This window comes from Macaca thibetana, chromosome 4 (genome assembly GCF_024542745.1).
Source record: "Macaca thibetana thibetana isolate TM-01 chromosome 4, ASM2454274v1, whole genome shotgun sequence".
Lineage (NCBI taxonomy): Eukaryota > Metazoa > Chordata > Mammalia > Primates > Cercopithecidae > Macaca > Macaca thibetana.
Window position 1 is genome coordinate 135,838,458 of NC_065581.1, and position 20,842 is coordinate 135,859,299.

General features: G+C 35.6%; 1 protein-coding gene across 8 annotated transcripts in view; it reads right to left on the minus strand.

The window, feature by feature from the left end:
• The window catches only part of LAMA2 (laminin subunit alpha 2), a 772,685-nt gene that overhangs the window by 25,405 nt on the left and 726,438 nt on the right, over positions 1 to 20,842 (minus strand). For 7 of the 8 annotated variants that reach the window (XM_050788287.1, XM_050788283.1, XM_050788285.1 and 4 more), the window contains 4 exons: positions 16,125 to 16,263; positions 10,688 to 10,808; positions 8,047 to 8,223; positions 2,905 to 3,053 (listed from right to left, as the gene is read on the minus strand). In XM_050788287.1, the coding sequence (XP_050644244.1) occupies positions 2,905 to 3,053; positions 8,047 to 8,223; positions 10,688 to 10,808; positions 16,125 to 16,263 (586 nt within the window). Of the gene's footprint in view, positions 1 to 2,904; positions 3,054 to 8,046; positions 8,224 to 10,687; positions 10,809 to 11,258; positions 14,089 to 16,124; positions 16,264 to 20,842 lie in introns of those variants that run through there. The other variant, XM_050788291.1, reaches the window with a different exon arrangement.

Sequence of the window (20,842 nt, forward strand, 5' to 3'; positions counted from 1 at the left end):
GTCCAGTGAGAACTACTGGCCACCAAGGCAGACACCAGGAGAAGGATCAGAGGACAAAGCAGATATAGGAGGCAGAGGTCACTGGAGTGCCAAGAAATTAGATACCAAAGTGACTGAAGGGAAATTTTTCCAGACGAAGGGGTGGAAGGGAGAGAGAACGAGGGAGGTGGAGTAAAGAGAGGCAGAGGGCAAGGGAGAAAGAGCTTCTTGAGAAGCTTGGCCCCCAATTTGGTAAAAATCCAATTATTTTGTGAGGTGGTATTAAAGCTATCATTTTGTCCAGGATTTTAGGAAAAGAAATGATGATTGACATGCATAGTCTAAAAAGTGTTGGGATAAAGCAAATATCTCAAAATTAATAATCATATATCATAATCAACATTAAGTAATATAAACATTTATAGTCACACAAAAATGTAAGAATAATCTATCCGCTGTGCACAGACGGAGGTATTTGAGTCAAATATGTCTCATTTAATACCTGACCCTGTTATTTGTAGTATATGATTTTGAGCAAGTTAGTTAATATTTTCTCATCTGTGATGAAAGGATGTTATTACAGATCTCACATACATTTAGAACAATTAAAACAAATCATCTTTGTCTAGTATGTTACACAAATCATGCCATAGAATAGGCATATAAAGCATTAAAAAATGCTTCTGGGTGAAGTTCTCATGGTCACTCGTGATCTCTGGTTAATCATTTTAATGTGGCACTTGCTTATAGAGTAGATGGCATTTTAACCTTAGAGTGCCAAATGAGCCATTATGGTAGCAAATGTGTTCTTGTTTTGGCACAGAGTTCAGTGACTACACACTAATATATCTAATATATTATCCTGTAATTAACAATGAATGGCAAAACTGTTTGTTTATATGGCCAATTAACTAAATGACCAGTTTCCAGTGATGTACCATATACTGAACTTAATCAAATAAAGGTTGGATTGATGGTCAACAGCTGTGAAGTTGGCATAATAAAATGCCCTTCTTGAAGAAGCACCTGTTAAAAGGACACTTTGGTACAACAGTGTAATGCATTTGGGAATTCCAGAATTCTTTCTCAACAAAATAACACATTTTGAGTGATTTTGGTCAACTGATTTCTCAAATCTGCAGTTATTTATTGAAATTCTTTAACATTTAAATGTGTGTGTGTGGTTTTTTTGTTTTGTTTTGTTTTGTTTTGTTTCTTCCGAGATGGAGTCCTAGATGGAGTCTTGCTCTGTTGCCTAGGCTGGAGTGCAGTGGTGCGATCTCAGCTCACTGCAACCTCTGTCCCCCGGGTTTAAGCAATTCTCCTGCCTCAGTCTCCAGAGTAGCTGTGATAACAGGGGCTCACTACTATGTCTGGCTAATTTTTTTTGCATGTTTAGTAGAGACGGGATTTCACCATGTTGGCCAGGCTGGTCTCGAACTCCTGACCTCATGACCCACCTGCCTTGGCCTCCCAAAATGCTGCGATTACAGGAGTGAGCCACCGCGCCTGACTAAAGTTTAAATCTTTTAAAAAGTCCTTTCCACAATGAAAAGGATTAAAGTTTGTCAAAGTGTCTAGCATCTAATCTAGAAGACATGTAAAACCAGGATTCTAAAACATTCTAAGATTCAAATGAGAGCATTCAGTTTGCATTTCTCCTCACAGACCAAGTCTGCAATATCTGGCTATTAGATTAGTAAAAGTTCTTAGTTTGCCCAAATATTGATCCCTCATTTGTCTCAATCATGGTTTCTAAACATCTCAGTAGCCATTCTGCATGAATGCTTAGTATCAATTCAACTTAAAGCCTAATCCTCTAAATAATAATAATAATAATAATAATAATAATAATAATAAAATCTGAGGAAAGCTTTGCTATTTACTTAGAAGGTAAGAAATCTTTATTACTTATCTAAATGTTTTCCACAAGAGGGTAATTAGTAAATGTAGGTCTTTCACTGCAGGATAGTATCAGCTTGGCCGAACTACTGCTACATATTCATACTCGTTACATTTAAAAGTATCCTCTGTGTTTTGACACCTCATCAAATTGGATTTCCAGTTCTTTTCTATGTCTTTAGTCTGATAAATGGATTGCTGGCTTGGAGGTCTGAAGCCCCTGAAGTCTCTGGGTTTCTGTTTCCTTTTTCTCTAATTGTTCTTCTAAACTAAGTATCTCTCTGAGTTGTCATACAGTATTTTGGTGAAAAATACAGATGACTTTCCTAATAAAGTAAGTATAAAGTATCGCAGGATTCTAAAGAAAGTCATCAGTTTGTGCATGAGTGAAGCCAATTCCCAGGCCCAGGGCTGGGGGCAAGTGCTCTGGTAGATTTGTAGAAAGGTGACCAATCTCAGGGCGGCAGTCATTTTCCTCCCCTCCCTTGATTCTGTTCCCTCAGGAAGCCACTCTGCAGGTACCCTGCAAATCTTGGGAAGGGGGACAGGGACAAGATGTGCACTTAATAGGCTCAGTAGGTCCTGCAGCTGCTGCCACACTCCGTATCTGTGATAGCTAAGCAGCTGCCATAACCACTTTGGAACCTGAACGAGACAGCAGCCGCCAAAGCCTGCTGGTTCCAGTGGAGCTGTTTTGTGTGTTTCGCTGTGTGCGTACCTTATTTGAGGAGGGGCAGAGAGAGAGATTTTTCTTATTTATACCTTCAGAAAATGCATTTGGTTTTTCCAAAGGTAGAGATAACTGCACAAATAGAAATGTTAAGGGTGGAACTCCTAAGGGCCGAGGCAAATGAGGTTCCCGAAGTATGAAAAGTAAAGAAGAGGGAATTAAGCTACTGTATCCTTTTGCAAGGCATGGTAGGTACACACACACAGAGGTTCAGGCAGATACTGATGGATACTGGTGCTAGCAAAGGAAGTTCACCTGAGTTACAATAATAAATATTTTAGTGCTATTGTTACCCTCTAGTTCGCTCTACATGAACGGAATGTTCTCTTCCATCATGAAACAGATTCGGCTCTGGTCTGACTACAATTTTCCTCATTGTTCGTGCCCCTGTGGAGAGATGCACTTCCAGACGGCCCCTGTTGAGGAGTATTGCATAATAGGCCTGCAAAAGCAAGTGGTTATTGAAGATTAAACAGAAGTCTCATTTATGACTTAGCTTTAGAGATTCCCTAGCAGAACCACAGGTTCATCTGCTCTGAGAACTTACCTGAGAAATTAAGACTTTTCTCAAATGGTTTTGAAAACAGCTGGAAATATCTTTCTAATAAGTTACCATTTATGCTTGTGAGATGATCTGGAAAGTGGATATATTAATATAGCAGTTCTCTGCAAAGCAGATTTGTGATGCTGAAAGTAACAGCTGTGCTTGCGTTGGTCCTCTAACTTACAAAACCCATCAGGAGACAAAGTGTGTCAACAAAATCCCTGTCCTTTATATTCACAAGTGGATAGCTAGCTTCTGAGAATCAGGACTGACTCTCAACCTTGTGGCATTCTGAGTATTTAGACTTCAATTTGTTCTCTGAGCTGGTGGAATAGATTGCTATCACAAACATGTAACCTGCCTCCCACATTTAGAAAGAAGGAAGATAAATTTTCATCCACAAACATGCCTGCTTTCTTCTTGCTGCTGTTACTATAGCAACCAGTGTGGTTTTGATATCCCATCATGAACCCCAGGGAGCCTAAATGCAGTCCTTGTCCCTAGAGCTGATGCCACGTGCTCTCCCTTTCTTGTGGAGTATGGGAGCACCTGACGCACAGTGATGGCTCAGTTCTCCGTGAGTCATCTGTGGTGGTAGAGACAGTTTCCATCAAACATCATCATGTTCCAGTAATTTACTAAATCATGTATGTCGTTACATGTCCTCCACAAAACATTTTGAGGATCTGGATAAGTGCTCACCATCTGTCAAAGGGAAATCACAAACTACTCACTCAATTAAAAATTCCTTAGCTCATGGATTGTTCGACATATCAAACCCATTTAGCAGAATGGAATCACAAATAACTCTATAGGTATCAAAACTGTTAGCTTTGAAGTATGAAACATGTCAATTTAACCAGCACTGAATGTAAATCTAATTATGTCTAACAGATTTACACTATTTAACATTGGGTCCTCCTTCAGATAGCATATATGATATTTTATAAACTAGATATGAGTTATTAAAATGTTAAAACATTAAAATGTCATTTTAACTTACTTTATACTATAGTACTTAGTGTTTTCTTATTGTAATTGGTTTAATAGGAATCTGTTTTATTTTAGGCACTATCCTGAAAGCTGGTGATTCACATTCATTCTTTTGTCTTGAGGGGGAGAAATTTGGAGCCAGTAGGTAGTGTTTAAAAATCTGGCAATGATGAAGGAATCAAGTATCCTTTAGTGGAAATCTATTTCAGAATATTTGATCTGGTCTTCTTATTATAACTAGCTTATCATTTGCAATAGTGAGAAAAAAGTTTATTTTTCAAGATAAAGAAAATAATTTAAGAGGGCATTTGTGTTTTATATTTATTTAGTGCTTATTATGTGTAGTAAGAAATGAAATAAAATAACACTTTTCTCCTACTCTTCAAAAATATTTTTATTATGACTATTTGATATATTCTTCACAATATGAGTGATATACATGTAAATGATGAATCTGCATTAACACTGTACAATAAAATGAATACCTGTAAATCTACCACCAAATTTCAGAAACAATACCATTGCATCTCTTATGAGTTTCTTTCTAATACTATCTCCTTGCTTCTCCATCTCAGAGGTAACCACAAGTGTGGATGTTATGTTTATCATTACCTTACTTAAAAAAAATTTTTTTTTTTTGAAATTCACATGTGTCTGTTAACAATATGTTGTTTAGTGCTACTTGTATAACAAATCTACAAAAATGGTATCATATAGCACATTTTTCATTTTTATTTATTTTCTATTTATTATGTTGTTATGTTGAGTTATAATTTATTCCTTTTTCTTATTGCTTGATATCCCGTTATGCAAAAGTGCCACAGTTTGCCTCTCTGTTCTCCAGCTGATGAATATTTGGGTTGTTTCTAGTTTCTCTGCTATTATAAAGAACACTTCTATAAACATTCTTGTACAAGTCTTATTATGCACATGTGCAAAAACTTGGGTCTGTACCCAGGAGTGGAATTGCTGGCTTGTAGAGAGTATGCAAATGTTCAGCTTTAGAAGACAGTGCCAAACTGTTTTCCAAAGTTGCTTTAGAAATTTACGTTTTCTACCAGCAGTGATCAAAGGCACTCTTTGATTCACATCTTTCCAATACTGTTCTTTCTAATACTATAGCAACCAGTATGTTTTGATATCCTATTATAAACTGCAATGAGCTTTTCCCCTTTTGGGGACAAGGACTGTATTCCTTGTAGATTATACATACTGTACATTTCCAGACCGAGGCTTGTGTTTTGTGTTGTTTGATGACCAAAGAGTTTAATTTTAATGCAGTTCCACTTATAATCTTGTTTTGTTCGATTAAGTCTTCTTTTCCTGAAGGTCAAAAGTTATCCTGGTATATTTTCTTCTAAGAATTTTAAAGATTTTTGTCCTTCCATATTTAAGACTTTAATTTATTGTGAACTTATTTTTTGGTTTGATATGAAAAAGAAATTTAGTTTCATTTTTTCCATATGAATAACTAATTACCCTGAAGTCATTCACTGAACAGTTCAATGTTTTTTTTTAATGAAATGCAACGCCACTTATTGTCAAGTGTTGTTTCCATCTGTGCTTGTGTATTTTCAGTGTTCTCAATTCTTTCCTGTTTGCACAGTTATACATGAATTAACATGTAGTTCCACCATACAAAACTCTACCTTTCAATGTGCTGCTATCTGGTGGAACAGCCCCACCTACATTATCCTTCTCTTCTAGGAATTTCATCCTTGATACAAATTTTAGAATAAGCTGTCATGATTCACAGAAAAATAAGGTGATATTTTATTATAATTGAATCTACATATCATTTTGGGGAGAAATGACATATTTTTAATATTGAGTCTTTACTATCTTCATTAACATGTTGACTATACCAATTTATTGACTATAATCATTGAGAACTACTTTGATATCATTCAATGAAATTTTATAATTTTCTCCGTATGGGCTTTGTGCCTATTTTGTTATGATGATTCTTAAATTATATATTTGTTCTTATTCTTGTTCTTGTGCTATATTTACTTGTTCTTTTCTTACTATGCTAAGATCAGTGCAGTTAAAATAGTCATTCGTTTCTTGGGCTTGATTTTATAGCAAATGTTTATAATGTCTTTTTTTTAAAATCAGGAATACTTGTTATAGTTTTTTTTAATAGATGGCTAAGGAAGTTCCTTCCTCTTAGTTTACTTAAGTATTTTTTTAAAATCATGAATGACTGTTAAATTTTACCACGTTTTACTATCTATTGACAAGATTATATGATATTTCGATTTTCTTTCTTTTTTTTTTTTTTTAAGTCAGAGTCTCGCATTGTCGCACAGGCTGGAGTGCAATGGCGCAATCTCGGCTCACTGCAACCTAGGCCTCCCAGGTTCAAGCAATTCTCCTGCCTCAGCCTCCCAAGTAGCTGGGATTACAGGCGACTGCCACCATGCCCAGCTAATTTTTTTTGTATTCTTAGTAGAGACAGGGTTTCACTATGTTGGCCGGGCTGGTCTCAAAATCCTGACCTTGTGATCCACCCATCTCGGCCTCCCAAAGTGCTGGGATTACAGGTGTGAGCCACTGTGCCTGGACGATTTTCAGATTTTCTAATATTAAACCACTTCTGCATTCCTGAAATAATCCAAGTTACTCGTGGTTATACATCTTTGGGTTCTATTTGCGAATATTTTGTGTGAGCTTTGTATTTTTTAGAAAAATAAATAAGATTTGTTACATGATATGATCAATAAATGTCACATGCTAAAATTGATTTTTAAAACACATAATCACAAATAACATGATCTGGTTTACAACGGTATGTGCGTACTTAAGGACATATTTATAAAGTATTCTGTTCTTTTGGTCATGGCAGATAAAATAATTCCTATGAACCCTTTCACTGAGAAAAACTAGGTTAAATGCAAAATTACATTTTAAAAAAATGTGATTGAAGGTATTAAAGAATACCAAGGCAATAAGAGGTATGATGCTTAAATCTGGGCATTGGAGGGATTACTTTTAACAGAATCAAATGGACAGGGGATATAAATACTAAAGTTTATGTCCTTGCAAAATTGATACTCTTTTTAAAAAAATGTTTTGAGACAGTCTCACTCTGTCATCCAGGCTACAGTGTGGTGGCGTGAATAGCTGAATAGCAATCCTGAATAGCTGGGACCACAGTCGTACGCCACCATGCCCAGTTAATTTTTAAACATTTTTGTAGAGATAGGGTCTTATCATGTTGCCCAGCCTAGTTTCAAACTCCTGGGCTCAAGCAATCCTCCTGCTTTGGCCTCCCAAAGTGCTGGGATTACAGACATGGGCCTCTACACCTGGCCGGTTGTTATTCTTTAGGCTTTAACATCCTTGAATGCTATTGGGCTACAATTGTCCCTGTCTGTGTTGGTTGTGTTCTTCTTGCTTTCTCCCAGGTCCATTTTCTGCCCTTCTTTGTGTCCAGAGAGGATGGGATGAGTCAGGCCCAACAGACTATCACTTCAGCTAGTGCAACTGGGAAACTGATCTTAGAGGAATTTAAATTTAAGGGACCGTAGGTAAATATCTACAGATTTTGTAAGGAGTTGGACTTGGAGACAGTAGAAATTAAGATAATGTGAATATGTTTTAAGTTGTCCTCTTTACATATGCATGTGTTAAACGCATAGGAAATATAGGTGCAGATATGAGTGTGACTTTGCACCTGCAATTGATCAACAGGGAAGTGATCCTAGAGAAGACAATTGTCCTGGGGAGATGATGCGAGCGAAATAGGAGGCCAGCATGGAAAAATGGAATGTTCAGTCCTTGCTAGCCAAGACAAGAGCAGAAATAAATGATGCAAAACTAGAAATATAAAAGCAAGTTAACTGTTTTATATAAACATTAGGGAAAATGCATTATCAGCTAGGTGTGAAGGTACCTGTCCAGTCTGCCTTCGTTTTCTCCTAGGTGGTGCTGGTGTCCCTCCATTTCCCAGAAGAATGATGCCAGACTCATTCTTGGTGCTGAAGGACAGGTTGATTTCTGTTCCTACATCAATTGGCACAGGGGAGAGCTCCACAAAACCAGGCTTAGGAAAGCTAACTGTGTAAACATTCTGTGAGTAAAGAAAAAGAAGAGTAGACACCATTAGAAATAAAAATTTAAATAAATTCTCCATCTCACTCACCCTCCTCGATGCACTTAATGTGATTATGAAATAGATCATAGTTTTAGAAAGCAGGAAAACCCACAGTTAATGGAAAGCTTAAGAGCAGTTGAAGAAATATTATTTCTAGTTATATGATAACTTCAAATCTTCTAAGCAGTTTGTGTTAAAATCAGAATTATAGCATCTACTTTTATTCCAGAACTTTTGATTTTAAATATAGAAGATTATCACTGTTAGATAACTTTTGTTTTTGTTTGTTTAAACCAAAGATTTAAGCCAAACTGACACACAAGCGGTTACATGTCTATCAATCTCCCTAAGTTTCCCTTGAAAACACTATAATTAATATCTCTTGAATAAACTCTATCACTTAATTGTTTATGTTTTACAGATGGGTATGACCATTATCTATGTCTGCATTTTTCCCCAGTGATAAGACCAAACCTTAAAAATAAATAAACCAAACACCACATAGTCTAGTTTTTTCTTAAAATTAAAGTAGTACCATTGTCCTTGCTGAGTATAAAATTAAAACAGTTACATTTCAAGTAGAAATGTAAATAAGGTGCAAAAGGGAGAAAATCAGCTCCCCATCTCAGTCTCCTCAAAGCTGTGCAGAAGCATAGAGCTTTCTATAATTCATTCATTCATTCATTCATTCATTCATTCACTCTTTCATAACCTTGCCCTCTTCCTCTCTCCTCCTCCCTACACTTCAAATGAATCTTGATAGACACGTTCATTCCTAATGTCTTTTTTTTCTTACATATGTGGAGGATATCACTCTTTCAGTAAATGTAGATCATCACTTTTAATGGCAGGAGGACTTTCCACTGTATGAATCTGCTAGTATTTATTTAAGCAAGCCCATGTAGTTAGGAATTTAAAGTGCTTAAAATATTCATTTTTAAAGTCCTAGATTTTGTAGGAGTAAAAGCAAAGAATCCTTTAATGTAGGCTATTTTCCTCTCACAGTGTTTCAAGACCAGTTAAATGACACACGAGCTGGTAAAATGTATAATCTGTTTTCTATTCCAATTTTCAAATCATGGAGTTTTAGATAGTTCAGATAAAACTACTGTGCAGACTTTTCAATATTTATCCACATCAAATTTCTGCCTCATATTTTAGTTGCAAAATAATTCCTGGTTACTGCAAAATGCCTTTACGGAATCGTAATTTCCACGTGCAGAGGCTATTCATTTTCCGGACAGTTTCCATCCTCATGTATATATCTTTTGAATGTGAATGAGAGTTAGGCTTTGAAGATTAAAATTCTCAGTAAAACTTCCTTTAAGAAGCCAATATGGGTCCTTACAGTTTTAGTTCTTAATGTATTTTCCCTTTTCTTATTCCTAGGCTTCTCAGAGTGGGTGTCTATGGCCAATTCCAAATTGGGGCCTGTAGCTGTGAACAATGAAGATCTTGAAAGTTCTGTTCCAGTCTTTAAACCTCAACATTCAAGTGGTGGACTTACTTTTTTCTTTACCCACATTTTCCCTTCATTTCCCTTATTCTATTGGAGTGGTTTAAGATAATTTTAATTAGAAGAGGCAGCCAAAATGAATAATTGTATTACAGTAGGATAATTAAAAATGTATGAGAATGACATATTTAACATTTTCATTTTAAAAACAAGCTCATCATTATTGAGTTTCTATAAAATTCTTGCTAATATTTGCTGTTGACCATTGACTCTTGCTTATCGATATTTTAAGAGAGTAGAGCTACGGCCGGGGTCTTTCTCACATATGGGTCAGTGTCAACTGAACAAACAGTGCCGAATAGTTAAATGAAAATGGGGAATGCCAGGATGCTTTAGCATCAAAGAAGAGTTACTGAGGATATCAGCTAACAAAGGACTTTGCAGGCATGTCAAACACAAGTCTTTGCATAGTTGGTTGCCACAGGTCCCAGTCTACATTATTTCAAAGACAAGGGGGCTTGACTTCAAGGTTGTAGACAACAGACTATGCACTAATGGTTATGGTGTAAATTACTGCTTGCTACTTATGTAAACTCGAATGGTTCCAGAAAAAAATGTAAGGTTGCTAATAAAGCTATATGCAACACATAAAAGTAAAATAAATTTACAATGAATGACAAAAATGAGGAAAAGGGAAAAGTAGTGTTGGAAAAAAAGAGAAAAACAGAAAAGAGATTAGTATTACTGATATGTGCCATGAAGAGCTACACATTTGGAAAATTGGATCAAAATTCTGGGACTTCATAATCCCATTTTTTATCATGGTAATTTATAGAATGCTTTAATCTTGCTTTATCGTTTAAGAGTAGGATCAGTAGAAATGTAAAATATATTAACAAAAGACTGATCCTTGTAGGAGCAGCCACACTAAGTAAGTGAAATCTGATATAAATGTGTTTAGAGAACCGTCAAAAACAGACCAACCTCCAGGGAACATCCTTTGGTAACACCAACATAATCGGGACTACTGAGTATATTGTACGGCGTTCTTGAAATTTCAATATCTTTGAGGCAGCCGGAATATTTCTTCAAATTTACTTCTGGCCTATTAAATAGTCAAATGGAAAGCAAAAGCAATATCATTAGGGTGATGGCAGCGTAGTCTCTGACTACTGGAAGGAAGCCTTATGGAGCAGACACATGCAGGCACATGTCTATCAAACTGTGCACATGTGTACCCAGCAAACTCTGGTTTCCATTATCTACTGGTTAGTCTAACTGGATGTGAATGTCATCCTGCATAAGGAGTCTTTTTGTAGTCCTTCTTTTCCCCTTTAACAATAATCTCACCCACAGAATTTAAACATGAGGTACAGGAATTAACTGACTTATTAATGCTTTATATGTGTAATGAAATAAGTTTTATTTTTTTTCACCAAAGAGAAGATAATTGTGTAGGCAGCATAAACAAACTATATAACAAAAAGTTTTTAAAAACCTTGCTCAAAAGTTAGGAAAAAAATCTGAAAATGTTTATCTTGAAAAAGAATTTTTTTTTTATTTGAGGCTTTTTCTTGAGAGATAGCTGAAAAATAAGATAATATTACATATCTCTTTTAAGGCTTTTAAGTAAAACAAAGTCTAAGAAACATTCTTTGGATTACATAGTTTAAAAACAGATGTTTAAAAATTAGGTTTACTGGCCGGGTGTAGTGGCTCATGCCTGTAATCCCTGCATTTTGGGAGGCCAAAGAGGGAGGAGCACTTGAGGTTACAAGTTCAAGACCAGCCTGAGGTAACATAGTGAGACCCTGTCTTTGCCCTCCCCTCCAAAAAAAGTAGCTGGACATGTTGATATGTGCTTGGAGTCCCAGCTACTTGCAGATGCTGAGGAGGGAGGATCTTTTGAGCCCAGGAGGCTTAGGCTGCAGGGACTTAACGATCATGCCACTGCACTCCAGCCTGGGCTACAGAGTGAGATCCCTATCTCGAAATAAAAATATGTGTTTTTTTTTTTTTTTTTAACAGATGAGTTTAGTTTACAGATTGACCCCAAAGTCTGTATTCTATATGAGAACAATAACAAAATAAAGCAACCAAATGCAAAAACCCATACATTTTATTTTTTCAATAAATTTGAAAAACGACTTTTATACTCAATCTACACTTGAATGTTTACTTTTGCATACGACTTCACAAAATGGGGCAAGTGTGTCAGCAGATTAGAAAATGAAGTCCTTGCCCTTGAGTCCAGATGTTGCAAGTGATCTGAGTTCTCCAAGACTCAGTGTTCTTATATGCGAAATAGGCACGATAATAATAATCATAGTATCTACATGATCAAGTTGCAAAAGTTTAATAAATTAAGGAATAGCATTGCACACAGTAAGTGCTCAACAAACAAAGGCTATCAGAATGTCAGTGATGATGATACTTCTTTAATTATAACAGTGCTGTTCCACAGAACTTTCTGTGATGATGGATATTGTCTGTTCTGCACTGTTCAAATCAGTAGTTACTAGCCACACGTGGCTATTGGGACTTGAAATGTAGCTTGTCTCAATGAGAAACTGAATATTTATTGTTATTTAATTTGATTTAATTTACAATTAAATAGCTACTGTGACTTGTGGCTACTATTTTGAATAGTGAAACTATATAGAAGTGAAAAAGATAATTCTTTATGTGGTGTTAATCAGCGTCGGTAAAAACTGTCCAGTCGGCATCAATACATTGTAGTTGATAGGGTGATGATTAATTCTCTCCTCATTGTCCCATGATGCCAAGTTCCTTTTTTTATCTTAATGAAAAACACATGGCATGAGGAAAAACAAGTGGAAAAACAAATCAGACCTTGGCAGTGTATATCAGGTGATTTATTTCATGTCTGTTTCCACCCCCAACTCCTTTCTGGAACTACTTTATTTTCATTGATAATTTTTCCTTGTTCTCAAGGTTTTCTTTTCATTCAGTCAGTTGGTTGTTATAAAGAACATGTCCAACTGTAGGGCGAGAATTTCGCTTATATTTTTCTTGCATAATGCAAAGAGAATGGTGAATTTGATTAACAGTGTTCACTTGCTTCCATATTTTCCTTATGGAAAGACTGAATTATCACCATTTTTTTTCAGAGGTCTTGTTAATAAAGTAAATCACCCCTATAAGTTATATAGTTCATTGTTTCATGGAAACACAAAGAACCATTCTAAAATACGATTTAGCAACCTCAGTATTAGGACAATTACAGGGGATAAACAGTCACATAAGGTGACCGGACTCAATGGTAACCACGGGTCTCTGTTTCTTGAGGGTCACCACTCAAAGGCAAAATTACAAACCTACACAGTGCCATCCCAGAGTTTTATTAACATATATTTCCATGAAAACCAGCCTTCACTTTTTAGCTATCTCAGCAAACAGCACAGGTGGTCTTACAACTGAATCATGATAAAACGCATGGTTTATTTTCCCCTACTTTCATTTCTGTATATTCTATTCCTTTTATTAAAAATCTAGACTTGGTTTTAAAATTTTCTTGGATCAGTTTGGCTTTATTATCTTCTTTGCAGAAATCTGGCACAGCTGGGCCTTGAAATGCTAAAACACCAGGCTTTAGCTCTAGCCCGAGGATACCAGCCCTGCACATCTTCGAGGTTTGGTCAGCCATTTATGGAGGCCCATTGCTCACAGCTTTTATGCTAATGCTAGTAAGAATTAAAATGCTCCTGAGAAGCTAGAACTATCTCACACTTCTTTACTATTAACGCAAATACTTATTTTAAATATAGTATTTCCAGAGATTCTTTCATCTGGCACCATAGCTAGTTTTAAATAAACATGTCAATACATAAACAGCTTGGACAAGAGGTGCAGAGGCTGTGTAAATGTTTGCATATCTGCAGGCCTGCAAAAAGCAAGAAGACAGTGGTAAGCATGTGAGAGCACAGTTTGATTCTTCAGCAGACAGCATGGCACTAGGGAGGCCGGGGCCCGGGGTTCAACCCAAGAGTCCGCTTTCCTGTGTTCCCCAGAACTAGACTGTGTACCAGAAATTGACCAGCTGCCTTTTGAGTGTGTGCTGCTGGTTACCAGGGGCACTCTGCCCAGATGTTTGAACAAGTGAGCAGAGCAAATCTCATCACGCCTGGTGAGACAACTCAAATTGCAGCCCAACTGATGGTGGGTAAGCAGCAGAATGTTGGCCAGCAAGGGGCAGCAGGAGAACTCTCACAGAGCGCACGGCTTGCTCGTGAAACATACTATGAACAAAGCTGTACTGGTGTTGCTCTGCTTCTGCACGGCTGTTTTATCCAAGAAGCCACATTTACCCAACCCATGCACTCGAAGAAGGCATGCATAAATTTAAATTTTACCTTGCTTTCATACTAGGTAATGGGAAAGAGGAAAAAAACAAAAATAAAAACAATTTACTTATAATTACATTTTCATTTAGTAAAACAATAAACTTAAATCATAAATCTTTAAAAAGATCATTTCACAGGGATCTACAAAGGAAAGAAATGCAAAAGCTCCAACAGAACTAAAAATAGACATATGCCCTTGACAGCAGTGAAATTAGAATCAAAATATGACCATAGCGCACACCATCAACTTGGAAAATTTTTACTTTGAAATATGAATTTAAAGTACTTGTTCTTATCAATCTAATAAATGGGAAATGTACAATGTCACTATTCTGTAGTGTTCATGAATGGCTTATAAATATTGCCTCTCAAAGAGCTTGAGCTTAACAATGCATGTAAAAATAATTTGTTTACCACATCTTTTGCACTTTGTCATATTGAGAACCTGTCTGCAGGCAAAATAGCAGGTAACTATGAATGTTTGGTTCCTTTATCAATCACAAACATATCTCTAACAGCTGTTTTGAAATAATGTACCACACTATGGAAATACTATACTGTAATTATGCAATGCTGTACCATGAAAGTAAAAACATTTTACTGATAAAGATTCATTTAACAGATTCAGATTTATAAGATTTTATAGAATTTGACAGGCACGCCTTTATAGATAATTCCTAAAAATTATTTTATGATCACTAAAATCATTACTAGAATAAACGAAGCTAGATTTGAATAACCTTAGTTTGGCTGTATTTAATTCACTCAATAATATAGAGTTAATGATTTTGTAAAGCAAATCTTAGATCTGAACAACCACTGGATTCCTAGTATTTAGTATGGAGCCTGTCACATAGTAGATACTCAACAAACTTTTGGTGAATGACTGTCCAGTAAATGAATTTCTATGTAATAACTGTGGTACTATTCAAATTTGATTTGTAATGTTTTTCTGACTTGACACTTTAAATTTATTTTTCTAACACAAATACATTACAATGAATGCAGAGCCAATTTATTTGCACCATGAAGCTCATCAGATAATTAGACAGTTGCTTCGTCTATGAGTTTAGATTTGGGGAGAAGAAATTTCAGCCTGCACACTAGCTGTCATAGAATGAGAGTGAACCTTCACTGCTCATTTGGGAAATATGAAAATAACTGACCATCACACTTTTCAGTTATTCCGGGATTTTTCCAATCATAATCTGTCTTTTTGGAGTAGAAAACCTAGACAGAACTTTTATACCCTTTAAAAACTACCAAACTAATTAAACAAAACAAAAAAATTAAAAACATGGTAGCCTGTAATAAACTCTTATGGTTTAACCAAGTCAATTAATCCCATTCTAATTAGAGTTTAATTAACATTTATGGAGCACCAAGTACCATCCTTATACACTATCCTATGTTTTATAATGAGCAGTAAATTAACTACATAGCACGTGAGTATTTTCTGACATTTTTTAGTTACTTTATTTTTTGAACTAACTAAATTCGGAAGCAAATGTGTCTCCCCATACTGCTAGCTAAAAAGCAATATGTGAAATTAAAAAAAAATGTTGGCATGGGCATGAGAACAACTAATATAGTTCTTGTATTAGGCATATGGGAAAGCTCCAATACGCCATTATGATGCTAATGCGTAGCAATAAAATAGGTTATACTCATAGCATCCTGGAACACTGACTAATTTTCAGAACACTAAGCAATGTCAGAGTGCCATTATCTCCAGTGAATGTACAAGAAGAACAGCAATTACAAGATCCATATTCAACTCTGGCTTCTACCTTTAATTACGTTCATAATTCTTTTCAGCAGGTGCATATAAAGGAAACAGTGACTCCAATCCATCTCTTCAACAAAGATGTCAAATTAGTCCTTTGGTTTCTAAATCCTGGTGTTGTTCTAACATGCAACATGATGTTTTTGATTAGGCCTTTCTGCAACCAAGGGTTATATGACATTCCTATTGTAATTAAGCTTCAGAACTCTAGTGAGCAAAGTGGTCATTTAATTAAAACTTAATCCTTAGCTTTACCTATAAACTAAATTACCTCAAGTTTCTCAACGTTGGCAGGCCACCAAAATATATTTTGTCATCTGCTTTCAAGTCAAGACCAAAGTTGTTTCCAGAAGATGAAGTTGCTATGTTCTCCTCCTGATTAGTATCTATATCTACAATTGATATATTGGCTATAAAGGAGATAGAAAATTTAACATTTTATTTGAGCAATATCAACCACATCTATATCATCATTAATACTTCAAGACAAATTTGGTTTAATTCAAGAATTAACATTGACTTTCTCAAGCACTTGCACTATATTTAGCAATTTAATAATTACAGAAACAACATCAATAAAATACATTATTAAACTATCCCCCAAAGAGCATGAAAATAATAGCTTGAACACCAATGAAGGCAAACCAATGAAGATAAAAGAGATAAAAATAAATGGACATCAAAGATCCATTTGATGTAGTTTTCCATAATCTAGATAAGTAGTTAGAAAATAAAGCAAGATTAAAAAATGCTAAATAACAAAGATATCTAATTAGGAATCAGATAATTAATTAGAAGCATGTCTAATTTATGGCTCTTTAAGTTTCACTATCCACAGAAACTACTGGGATTTAGACTCATCTGCAAAGTGTTACTGTGGTAAAATATGGTTGTACATGCAAGTGGAAGGGGATGTTGTACACAGAAGTTGTGGGATCCAGATCCACTATAAATTACATTTTAGACTGGGATGCTAAGTGTTGTGACAGAGGTATAGTCGTCATGCCTTCTTGCTTTTCTTTTGGGTCTCTCAAGGTACTTTTAATGTGATGAAGATAAGAATTCAAAAATAGATAGAAAAAAGGAAAGACGAGGAACTTCTCTGTTCAAACTACATTGTTCAGAAAGCAGACAGTAACTCCTTATCTCATTGATCCCCCTCACTACCGCTCCCTTCTTAGGGGTCAAGCTAGGTTTCTTCTGAATTACATGCTTTTCTACCACAGTTCCTTAGATCCAGCCTTTAACTACTTCATATGCATCCTTGATGCATATTGACATCAGTTCCTTAAGATGACAGATTTGACCTCTAAACCTTTGTCTGATGTAGGATCCGAATTAGCAAGGGTTTGAAAATGGGCATTTGAACCAATGGGTTATAAGGAAATTTCTAAATGTTTATTTTTTAGGATGCTGGTTTCTTGGATGTTCCTGGCTCAAATAAATATGACAAATACTGGGTTATACAAAGTTAAACATTTATCTTCTTAATTTTATGACTGCCCAGATCTTTCGGCATGCTAATATGCAATGCAATGCTCCTAGAGAAGGACATAGAGCAAAAAGTATTCCCCAAATTTATTTGACCATGAAATATTATTTTCACTCAACCCATCATCTTTCAGAATCAGTGTTCTTTGGAAAACACAGAGAAACATCGAATTCCAAAATTCCCTTGAAGTTTATAGCTCTATCATTTCTGAAAGATCTATCTTCAGTAAAATCAAACACAATTGCCTTATTAAAAAAGGACCAAAATCAAATACACAAACCAATGAACACTTCAAACCAGACTTAAAAGCGAACAAGAAAAATACCTAAAATAATTGTCCTACTAAATATAGTTAGCATGTTAAGATTTTAAAATTGAATCACTTTCACACACCTATTTTATTATTTTTGTATACATAATTAGTTTCATACACATATATCTCCTTGACTGGACTGGGGGCTAAAAGAAAATAGATTTATAAAACTGTTTTCAAGACTTTTTCATACACATTCCTTTTTATCTAGATCTGCAAAGACATTTTCATATGGGGCTGTTGACTGGAAGATGAAAATAGTCTCTTTCTGCAGACCTGGTGGGTATTTTAATGGTGTCTGAAAATGAGATTCTGCCTCTCTATCACAGGCAAGCTGGTGACTGGAGGTAGTTTTCCTCCTTATCCATGAATGAATATATGCATTTTTAGAGATCATTCTAAGAAAAAATGATTAAAGAGCAGCAACACAATTGAATTGAAATTCACTGTCCCAAAAGGTAACTTTGGCAGAGAGACAGGATGGCATATTTTTACTGACTTAAAGGAAGTACTTTACTCTATCCTTCATGAGTGATAGCGATGAAGTGGGTTCTACCAGGAAATGCTAGTAAATGCTAATGCTTGCTTTTATTTCATGCCCTATTTCTTTTCTTTACAGAATAGAAAAGTAGGCTATTAACACAAAATTTCACAGTTGATGGATTCAGATGTGATTTATAAGTAGGTAGGGAAATCAGGATTTTATTAAGTAATAGACAGAGTAGGGACTTAACAAATATTTTATAATCAATGCAGAGTTGTTATAAGCTAAGTGTTTTTACTTTGGCTATTACTCTTTTTTTCTCTTTCTTGATCCACTGAAAATCTAATTGAGTGTTCTCAACTTTGCTTCCTTATTGATGCATTTGGGGGATAGGGCACACTTGTGTCAGGGACTGTGGTTCTGTAACTGACTCAAAGAAGATGGGGAACACTCCTGAAGGACTGTACGTGAATTTCAAGGGACACTGCTCTTGCCAACTAATTGAGAATAATTCTGTAAAACAAGTAATCTGGTCACTGAAAAGGAGCAATGATCCACATTGCTGGAGCCTTATTTCAATTCCCCTCCCATTACTCTGTGAACTCTGGTCTTGCTAACGTCCTCAGGGACCTCCCTATATCCAAACCCAGTGGAGTCCTTTTAATCTTTATCTGAATCCATGTTTATGCAACATTTAATGCTGTTAGCATTTCTTTCCTTATAGGAAATTTCTTCTGGCTTCCACAATGTCAAGCTCTCTGGCTTTTTTTTACCTTTCATTCTCAATCTCCTACCACGGGATCTATTTTTGAACACTTCTAAAATGTTGATGTTTTATAATATCCCTTCCTTTGCCCACATCTCAGGTTTCAGCCATCTGGGCAAACTCAAGTTTATATCTACTGACAATGTATTGATGACTTAAATGTATGTATGCTTGGACCTGATTTTTGCCTAAAAATTCACATTCAACAGGTGAGACACCATCATCTATATTTTCCTTGAGTACTTAAAGCTAAACATTCCAAATCAAAATAATTATCATCTCACTCCCAAATCTGTATTACTTAACTTACTTTTTTATTGTTGGTATTATGACCCCCCACCCAATTTACTAAACTAGAGAATCATCCTGACTTCTTCCTCACCGCATCTAATCAATCAACAGCTTCACTAATTTCTTCTCCGAAATACCTTTAATATCTGTTCTACTTTTAAAACAGTTTTACTGAGGAATAATTAACATGCTATAATTTCAACCATGTTTATAGCATGCAATTTAACAACTACATGCTTTAGGAGATATGTATACACCTGTGGAACCACCACCACACTCAATGAACATATCCATCACCCCGGAAGTTTCTTTATGCTCATTTGTAATCCCTCCTTTTTGCCTTTTCCTACATATGCCATTCACAAGTAGCATCCCTCTGCTTTCTGTGACTATAGATTAGTTTACATTTTCCATGTATTTTATACAAATGCACTCTTTTTGTCTGCCTAAATTTGCCTTTTTTTTGTCTGTCTATTTAGATATTCATACATTTTGTACCTATATTAATACTTCCTTGTTTTTTATTGCTGACTGGTATTCCATAGTATGAGTATACTACAATTTATGTATATCTATTTACCTGCTGATGGATATTTGAGTTGTTTACAGTTTTTAAGTAACACAGATAAAAGTAATGTGAGCATTCTGGTACAAGTCTTTGTGTAAAAATATGCTTTCATGTGTCTTGGGTGAATAATTAGGAGTGAAATGACTGGTTTGTATAGAAGATGTGTATTTAGTCTTTTAAGAAATGGCCAACCTCTTCCAATGTTATCCTACTTTATATCCTCAGCAGCAGTGTATGAGTTCCAGTGTCTCCACCTTCTGCCAGCACTGAGTATGGCCAGTCTTTTTAATTTCAGTCATTCTAATAACTGTGTAGTGGTATCATATGGTGGATTTATTCTGCATTTCTTTGATGTCAATTGACACCTCGACTAATATACTTAAGTCAAAATTACCCTGTCACATCTCTACTTAAAATCGAGTTCATCAAGATGAACTGCAAACTCCTCCACATAGTTTAAACAGCTTCCTGTGATCTGGCCCTTGCCAACGTTCCCAGCATTATCTTCTATCACTCTTTTGAAATGTAAACTCCAGTAATTCAAACTGATTGCAACATCTGCTCAAATAATCCATGTTTTTATACATCTTTATCTTTTCATATGATGCTTTTTGGCCTGGATCGCCCTGCAACTGCTTCCACCTCTCCTACCCCCACAACCAAAAAAACGCCTTAGGGCTCAGGTAGTGCCTTATTTCTCTCCCTCCATAGTATCTCCCTTGGTATTTACTGTATCTTAACGATACGGTAATTTGCTACTTGTGCAGCAGGTAAGTCACTCAAGGGTAGGAACCTTATGCATCTTCACTGATCCAGCATAGTATCTGATGTATAGTTGGTATTTAATAAATGTGTCCTATAAGAGCTACTCTTATCAAAGCAGGTAGTAAGTAAATTCAGATTTTACTGCTTTAAGTGTGATCTTTGGATATGCTACTGCAGGTCAAGGACCATATGCTTGTAATCTATTGAGATTACATTTTTCAACTTTATATAAGAAGTCTGCATTTTTCTTTTGTTAATTATTTGTTTATAATATTTGCTTTTCCCATTGAGGCTTCAATGCTTTTCTTTT